We start from the raw sequence: 8,389 nt of genomic DNA, 5'->3' as shown, positions 1-8,389 counted from the left end.
ACACACACACACACACACACACACACACACACACACACACACACACACACACACACACACACACACACACACACACACACATGACCACCACCAGGCTGTTTGACATGCTGCAGCACCCGCGCTTGAACCGGCGGCTACTGTATGCGATACTTGAGGCGCTGCTCGTGCATCTCCTCCCGCCGCCGGGCAGCAACATCCGCAACCTCTTGCAGCGCCAGCACGAGATCTGAGTTTTGTGTGGGTTTGTGTTGTGTTTTGTTGTGTATCTGTGTTTGTCCGTGCCTCTGCGTGATTGTGCAGTCCACACTTCCGCTGTGCACACATCCGCGTGCACACACTTCCGCCTGTGTGCTAAATCCAAATCCTTCGCCTGCCCATGCTCAATTCAACAGCACAACTTGTTTGTTACGTGACATATGACATGACATGATATCACACGTCTCCCTTCCGCGGTCCATGTCCACCGTGCATTTTCAACTCTACCTCCCTCGTGCATCTGTTGCATTCAGCGCTCCCTCCTTTGCTCCCCATCGCCTCTCCTTTCCTCTCCATCTCTCTGCATGTGTTCGCATCGTTTGTTCTTGCTCATCGTGTTCATATTTGCAGTGTGTAGCTTAGGCCAACCAAAACCCGTAAAAACACTGGAAACGCGATGTGTGACAACGTGTACTACAGAAAAGAAGTGTTGTTGTGCAAGGTGACTTGATGTGAGGCAATCCACACGAACGTTCACATATGATACGTCACACACGCACATACAAACAACATAAACACGCACCACACGCATCACACACGCGCATACAAACACAACATAAACACGCACCACACACCACACAAACAAAACGCAACACACAAACAAAACGCACCACACAAACAAAACGCACCACGCAACGCATACACCACCACACAAAATACGCAATACACAAAACACACAGCACAAAGACAAGCGTCGACTACACGTTGGCGCACGCGGTGCTGGCGCGTGTGTAGAGCGGGTGGTCCTCGCCGCAAACGGTTCGCACAGCAGCGAGCACGTCCTGGCGAAGGTTCGTGCGCTGCTTGGAACTCAGGCCCGCTTCACCTTCATCTTTGCCTGCCTTCTTCTTCGTCTTCTTCCTGTCCTTCCCGCTGTCCTTCCTGTTACTGCTGCTGCCGGCGTTCTTGGCTCCGTGGTCCTTCCTCGTGCGTGCAAGCACCTGGTTTGCCTCGAGCAGACGAATGCGCCACTCGTTCAGCTCGGGCCAGAGCGAGGGCAGGTGGCGCCCCATCGCGTGCACGGCCTCGTGGAGCACAGCAATGCTTGCAGGCATGTTGGCCCGTGGGGACGTGCGGATGAGCAGCGCAAACAACACGCACTGCAGCTGGATCACAGAGTGGTGGAAGCAGGACACGGTCACATCAACGCTCGTCTTCAGCACGTGCTGTGCATTCGCAATTGCCTCTTCACACATCCGGGTCACATCTGCACTGTCATCCTCATCACCACCGCTGCTGTCATGCTTGGTGTTCTCAGCGCTGCCGGCGTTGTCGGTGCTGGGCCTGTTTGTATTGCCGGCGCTCTTGCTGGCAGTGCCTTCCTGGTTACGTGCTGCCTTCTGTTGTTGTTGTTGTTGTTGTTGCTGCTGCTGCTGCTGCTTCTTCTTGGCTGCTTCTTGCTTCTCCATCTCCTCGGTCACATCCACCACACGTGGCGTGCCGCTATCGTCCAACGCCTCCTGCTGTTGTGCGGCCTTGGCACGTGCTTCTTCCTCCGCCCTGGCCTTCTCTCGCTTCGCCTCTGCTTCCTTCTCCCTCTGCTTCTGCTTCTGGGCGCGGAGCACCTGCGCGCGCGTGAGCCTCGCCAGCGCAGCCTGACACTGGTCAATAGCGGCGTGTAGTGGCGGCAGCACATCCGATGGCAGCCAGGGCGGCAGCATGTGCCCGCAACCACCGTCCTCCGTCCAGCACACCAGCACGTGCCCGTCCTTTGTCCACGACTCGTACTCGCTTGCATCGTCCTCTCCGCTCCGGCCGCCGCTCACGCTCGCCGTCCGCTGCCGTGATGCGGTCGTGGTGGTGGTGGTGGTCGTGGTCGTGGTGTTGGAAGAGGGGGTGGTTGCTGTTGTGGTGCCGGGTGAGGAGGTCGTTGTTGTTGCGTCGCCTTTGCTGCTGCTGTCGTTGTCCTTGCTACTGCTGTTGTCCTGACCTCCATCGTCGCCACCACCATCACCATCCTCGACGATGACGGGCTCGCCCTTGCGCCAGGGCAGCGACCAGCGCGGGAGACAGCCGCACCTGCTGCACAGCGGCAGCGTCAGCGCACGGTCCCACGTGAACGCGTCCGGGTGCTGGCAACGCAGGCAGCGGCAGTGGAAGTTCTTCGAGGCCAGCAGGTACTGGCGGCGGTGCGCGCGCGGGCGAAGCAGGTCCACGTACGAGACGGTCAGCTCCTGGTGCTTGCGGATGCGCTGCAGGGTGACGACGGCCAGGCGCCCGCCAGGCCGCGTCACCACCGCGCAGTTGGGCGAGCACGAGTGGTTGGCCATGGCCACAGCAGGGAAGATGCCCATGCCCACGAGCGTGTTGGGCGCAGTCGACAGCCGAAGCGGGTACCCGTTGCAGTTCATCTGCCCAGCAATGACCACCAGCGCCTCTGCCGCCGACACGGTCGCCGCAGCAGAGCCATCGCCGTCGCCGTCGCTATTATCGTTGGTGCCACCGGTGGCGCCATCGCTGGTGGCCCGCTCTGCCGTTTGGGAGATGGCAATGGCGGGGCACAGCTTCGCCTCCAGCGCCTGCACGTGCTCCGGGTCCAGCAGCTCCACAAAGGCGTTGGCGGCGCTGAACACGTCCAGGATCCACTCGCCGTCCGGCGCAGACGTGTCCAGCTGGCTGCACTGGCGCAGGGCCTCGTGCCAGTCCCCGATGAACGCCGTCGCCTCGGCGTCCTGCGGCTGGCGGTCAATGCACAGGACCGCAATCACCCGCAGCCACAGCCGGAGCAGCGTGTCGTCCACCTTCAGCTTGCCCTTGTTCTCCTGCACGCGCGGGTACAGCACGCCCTCCACGGGCGCCAGCAGCGCGGCAAGCGTCGCACACGTGCGCGAGCCCTTCTCCCCGCCAGCATGCGGCTCCCCGCGCGCCGCAAAACAGATGGGGCAGCACATCTGCATCGACGCCGCCCACGCGAGGCTCTCGCGCGCATCCCCGTGGTCGTCATCACCATCATCATCAGCATCACCATCATCATCATCGCCGTGCAGGAGGGCGGTGAGCGGGTCTGGCAGGTAGGGCGTCGGAACGGCCACGCCGCGCTGCAGAATCACGGTCGTGCCCGGCTCCAGGTCCCGCCTCGCCACCACGCGCCGCCCGCTCTGCACATACACCTCATCGCCGCACGACACAAGCTTGCACGACCCGTCAACAAACACGTGCGGCCGCCACACATTGGCGGAGGAAGAAGGAGGAGAAGAGGGAGAAGACATCGTCGTGTGGGTTTGTTGCAGTTTGTGGTGTTGTGGGCAGTTTTCAGTGTCGCACGATTTTTGGAGCTGAATGACTGTGCGTCCTTGTTGTTGAGCTGTCCTTGCCATCGTCTCCCCGACCAGCAGACCTCAACTCGTTTTGCCAACCAATCTGACGACACCACTGCAGCACTGCTAGACTGCTGCTGATGCTGCTTGCCTCTCACGCCACATACTCACCTTCCCTCTCTCCTGTGTATTGTGTGCTGCAGCACGAGCGAACCAAAAAGCAAAACGCGTCCACAAGCACACGGAAGCACACTCTTGCGTGCAAGCAAACAAAACGTTCCACAACAGGACAACCACCACAGCCACAGCAGGACAGCAGGACAACGACAAAACCAAGCTTGCGTCTCTGGCTTCAGTCTCGTTTGCAGACAGACGCACGTACGACTACGATGGCCCAGCCACTGCCGCTGCCGCTTGTGCGCAGCGAGGAGCGACTCACGCTCGACGTTGGCGGTGTCGTGTATGTGACCGCACGCACCACTCTGACTGAGGGCAGAGCGGAAGGCAGCCGTCTCGCCGCCACCTTCCAGCAGCCACCATCCGACACCGTGTCGGACGCCATTGATGCGGCCACGGGAGGACACGCGTTCTTCATCGACCGCGACGGCGACACGTTCGCCCACGTCATGTACTGGCTGCGGACCGGAGAACTCAAGTCGGAGGCTCTTGCAGACGCGGGCGTTTTGGAGTGCATCCACCGTGAAGCCACCTTCTTCCACCTGCTACAGCTGCTGGAGTACTTGGGCGACGAACCTGAAAGCACGGGCTCAGCAGCTGGTGGCGGCGACGCACCTGTGAAGAGGCGCAGAGCGAAGAAGAGGAAGAGTGGAAGCCAGCTCACGCAGCAGCAGTTCATGCGCATGTACATGGACGCTGGTGCCCATCCAGCAATGGTCAACAACGTGGTCTACGACAGTCACACCAACAGGCTCAACACCCATCTGGCCTCGCCCAACGTCAAATGCTTCATCAACGCCACTGGGCTGAACCTGTCCGGACTGGACCTCAGCAATCTCGACTTGAAAGGCTGGAACCTTACCAATGCCAACCTTGAAGGTGCTGACCTGAGTAATGCGAACTTACAGGACACGACGCTCGCTGGTGCCGACCTAACCAAAGCTGTGCTGAAGAACGCCAACCTCACAGCAGCAAACGTGACAAATGCCAACCTCACCGGCGTTGACCTGAGTGGGGCTACTTTACTGCAGCTCCAATTCCAAGGTGCAAAATTGACTGGCGCAAACCTCAGCGGGTGCGCCCTGCACGGCTTCATCTTCAACGGTTTGGATTTGACTGGTGAGCTGAGTGCGCGTGTTCTTGTATTGGGCTGGGGTTTGCATTTGCGGCTCATTGCTGTGGGGTTTATGTAACAATGCCTTCCTTCATTCACGCGTGTATACCCACTGACCAACGTTGAACGTAGGGACAGACCTAAGTGACACCAACCTGAGCAAGGCAAACCTGAGCAAGGCAAACCTGAGCCACACAAACCTGCAACGGACAACGTTGACTGGTGCCAAGCTTGCCCGGGCGAACCTGAGTGGGTGTGACCTGCACAACCGGGACTTCAGCAACTTTGACCTCACAGGTTTGGGCCATCTCATGCACAATTACGCACATACACGCACACACGCACACACGCACACGCGCGCACACACACACACGCACACACCATACACACTCTCTGTTTGTGTATGTCGTATGTGTGTGCGCACGAACACTCTTCACTGCCTATTGCACGTCTCGAAATTTCTTAACGCCCAAGGTTTTCGTTTTCGGGTGTTCGTGTGTTTCAACATTTTCAGGTACCAACTTCAACCATGCTAAACTTCAGGGTGCGGTATTCTCGGGCGCAGCACTTGCAAGTGCCAGCTTCTACTATTCTCAGCTCCAGAACGCGACCTTCACCAACGCCAACCTCACCCACACGGACTTCCGAGGCGCCCAAGGACTCGACCGGAACGGCCCCCACTTCTCTGGCGCGAACACCACCAACACCCGTTGGCAGTAGCCAGCGTTGGCGGACGTGACATTCCCGTGCCCTTGCGTGTCACCATGTGGTCTGCATGCCTTCTTCCGCAACACGTACTTCTCCTTTCGGCCGTGACGCCATTCTTCTTGCTCTGGCCTTGCGTTATCCTGCTGCCATCCTTGCGTGCCGTTCCAGCGCCATTTCCCCCTTTTTGTTTTGTTGCGTGCTGTTACTCTTTCGTTGCTTTGTGTTCTTGCGTGCGGCCTCGTCCTTCTTGTGACTACATATTTCCTCTCAGCATTCCCTGCTTCCTTCTTGCATTTCGTCCGTTCTCGCCTCCCGTTCCCTGCAAGCGCAATATCATGATCAAGAGAGATCAAGTCGTTTTCTCAATCCACCCAATCCATGCACAGAAGGGTGTGTGTGTGTGTGTGCAGCGAACAAGGCGGCTGGAATGCAGGAATGCGGGAGAGGGGACATGAGATAGGCGTAGGAGGGGGAGAACAAGAACAAGAGGCAAGAGAAGCGAAGGAAAGGACGAGGAACAACAACGAGAAGACGAGGGGGAGGAAGAAGAAGAGGAGGAGGAGGAGGAGGTGCAAGGGAAGTAAGGGAAGCACAACAGCAACAACAACAACAACAACAACAACAACAACAACAACAAGCAAGAACATTGACACTCCAGCACACCCATTTATCCATTTCAAAAGCCCCGCGGCGCACAAACCTTCAGCTTGGTGGCATATTCCCTTTTACCACCAACCCCTTCACGTTCGTCAGGTGGATTTTCGCTGAAAGAGTTCTACGATTCTTCTTCAATCGCCAAAAAAAGGCACACCAACACATTCCAGGCAGAAACCAAACAACCCCCAAACTTGGCATCCATCCACCCACCATCCCCAAGTCAAGAACAACTGTCTCAGGTCTGCGCCTGCGCCTGCGCCTGCTTGTTGCTTGTTGCTTGTCAAGAGGAAGGATCGCGACACCGACCAAGCCTGTGTATGTGTGTATGTGTGTATGTGGTGTACCTTGTTCATTTCCTCCATCTGTTGTTGTTCATTTACCCTTCCTCCTCCTCCTCATCATACACACATCCATTCGCATCCACGCCCACCTCCCTTGTTCCTGACAACTCATCATCCCCGTTGGCAACAACTCTGATCCGCTGACACCCCTTTCTTCCTGTTGTCTCTTTTCCCCTCCTTCCTTCTCTCTTTCTCCTTCCTTCTCTCTTTCTCTTTCTTTTCTTCCCCCTCTCCCTCTTTCTTCCCTCCTCTCACTCACTCTTGTTATTTGTTTGTTTAGTTCACGAGCGACGATGAGCAAGTCGAGCTTTATCAAGGAGTACAAGCTGGTGGTGGTTGGCGGCGGTGCCGTCGGAAAATCCGCCCTCACCATCCAGTTTATCCAGTCACACTTTGTGGTGCGTGCGCTGTGGCGTGTGTGTGTGTGTGTATGTGTGTGTATGTGTGTGTATGTGTGTGTATGTGTGCGGTGTGTGTGTGTGCGTGCTGTGTGTGTGTGTGTGTGTGAGGTCTGCTTCCAACCCCTCCCCCAACCCCTCCTCTACTCTCCCTCTCCCTCCCTCCCTCCCTCCCCACTGTCCCCGTGTGCATGCTTGCACAACAACTCACCCACCCCTACCTCTCTCCCATCCACCATACCCCCCCCCCCTTCTCCACCACCTACCCACCCACCAACAGGACGAGTATGATCCGACGATTGAGGACTCGTATCGCAAGCAGTGCGTGATTGACGAGGAGGTTGCACTCCTCGACATTCTCGACACAGCCGGACAGGAGGTGCGTGTGTCTGCGCGGAGACAAAACACAAATGCCATCGTAGCAGTCCTGTTTCACTGCGTGCATATGCACGTTTCCGTTTCGCTGCGTGCATGCATATCATCCTCACATGTGCTTACACATGCCCCCTTTGACGTCAACAGGAGTACAGCGCGATGCGCGAGCAGTACATGCGCACTGGCGAGGGCTTCCTGCTTGTGTACTCCATCATTGACAAGAGCAGCTTCGAGGAAATCCAGACCTTCCACAGCCAAATCCTCCGCGTCAAGGACAAGTGCGTTGCGTGTGTGTATAAGTGTGTATTAGTGTGTGTGTGTCAGTGTGTGTGTGTGTGTGTGCATGTGTGTGTGTCAATGTGTGTAAGCTTTTGTGCGTGTGTCGACTCGTACCCTTCTCATGCCCTTACAATTCCTTTCTCTCTCTCTCTCCCTCCCCCACATACAAACACTCTCGCCATCACACCATCCTCACTCACACACGCACACTCACAACACCGCACCCCCACCACCTTCGCGTCGCACAACACCAGGGACGAGTTCCCCATGATTCTTGTTGGCAACAAGTCTGATTTGGAGAACGAGAGACAAGTCAGCACCAGCGAAGGCCAGGAGCTTGCCAAGCAACTTAAGGTGCGCACGTGTTGTATGTGTTGGTGTTTGTTGTGTGTTTGTTGTGCGTGTGTTTATTGTGTGTGTGCTTGTTGTGCGTCGTATGCGTGTGTGTTTGTTGTGCGTGTGTTGTTGTGCGTGTGTTTGTTGTGTGTGTGTGTGTTTGCTGCGTGCGGGTGAGCCATGATGCATATGCGAGCACCCTTACCCTCCTTATCTTGTATGCATCATCTGCACACACGTCTTCCAACCCACACCTCACCCTTGTTACCCACCTGCCCCTCACCCTGCAGATTCCACACGTGGAGACGAGCGCCAAGCAGCGCGTCAACGTCGACTTTGCCTTCCACGAGCTCGTCCGCATCATCCGGTGCGTGGCCTATGCGTTGACGGCGGCATTGTGTTGGCGGTGTGTGTGTGTGTTGGCGGTGTGCCACTCCCCTTCCTCCTACACACACACACACACACACACACACACACACACACACCACCCTA

At 57.1% G+C, this 8,389-nt stretch overlaps 3 protein-coding genes across 3 annotated transcripts in view; 2 read left to right on the top strand and 1 right to left on the bottom strand.

The window, feature by feature from the left end:
* Positions 1–953: 953 nt before the first annotated feature.
* On the bottom strand, positions 954–3,527 carry PTSG_06889 (uncharacterized protein; the record flags this gene model as incomplete). Its single annotated transcript, XM_004992231.1, has 1 exon — positions 954–3,527. Exon 1 carries the CDS (start codon positions 3,462–3,464, stop codon positions 954–956), a length of 2,511 nt encoding a protein of 836 aa, XP_004992288.1. The 5' UTR covers positions 3,465–3,527.
* PTSG_06888 (pentapeptide repeat protein) lies at positions 3,517–5,523 on the top strand (the record flags this gene model as incomplete). The annotated part of the gene is made up of 4 exons (XM_004992230.1): positions 3,517–3,540; positions 3,716–4,808; positions 4,936–5,100; positions 5,318–5,523. Exons 1-4 carry the CDS (start codon positions 3,535–3,537, stop codon positions 5,521–5,523), a joined length of 1,470 nt encoding a protein of 489 aa, XP_004992287.1. The 5' UTR covers positions 3,517–3,534.
* Positions 5,524–6,286: 763 nt separating this feature from the next.
* PTSG_06887 (ras-1) overlaps positions 6,287–8,389 on the top strand; it is a 12,558-nt gene continuing 10,455 nt past the window's right edge. Inside the window, exons 1-6 of the mRNA XM_004992229.1 lie at positions 6,287–6,407; positions 6,790–6,907; positions 7,188–7,286; positions 7,430–7,560; positions 7,816–7,915; positions 8,188–8,264. Coding sequence (XP_004992286.1) covers positions 6,803–6,907; positions 7,188–7,286; positions 7,430–7,560; positions 7,816–7,915; positions 8,188–8,264 — 512 coding nt within the window. The 5' untranslated portion in view covers positions 6,287–6,407; positions 6,790–6,802. The remainder of the gene's footprint in view (positions 6,408–6,789; positions 6,908–7,187; positions 7,287–7,429; positions 7,561–7,815; positions 7,916–8,187; positions 8,265–8,389) is intronic.

This window comes from Salpingoeca rosetta (genome assembly GCF_000188695.1).
Source record: "Salpingoeca rosetta unplaced genomic scaffold supercont1.17, whole genome shotgun sequence".
NCBI lineage: Eukaryota > Choanoflagellata > Craspedida > Salpingoecidae > Salpingoeca > Salpingoeca rosetta.
The sequence above is the reverse complement of the archived record's forward strand: the minus strand, read 5'-3'. Positions and strand labels throughout refer to the sequence as shown.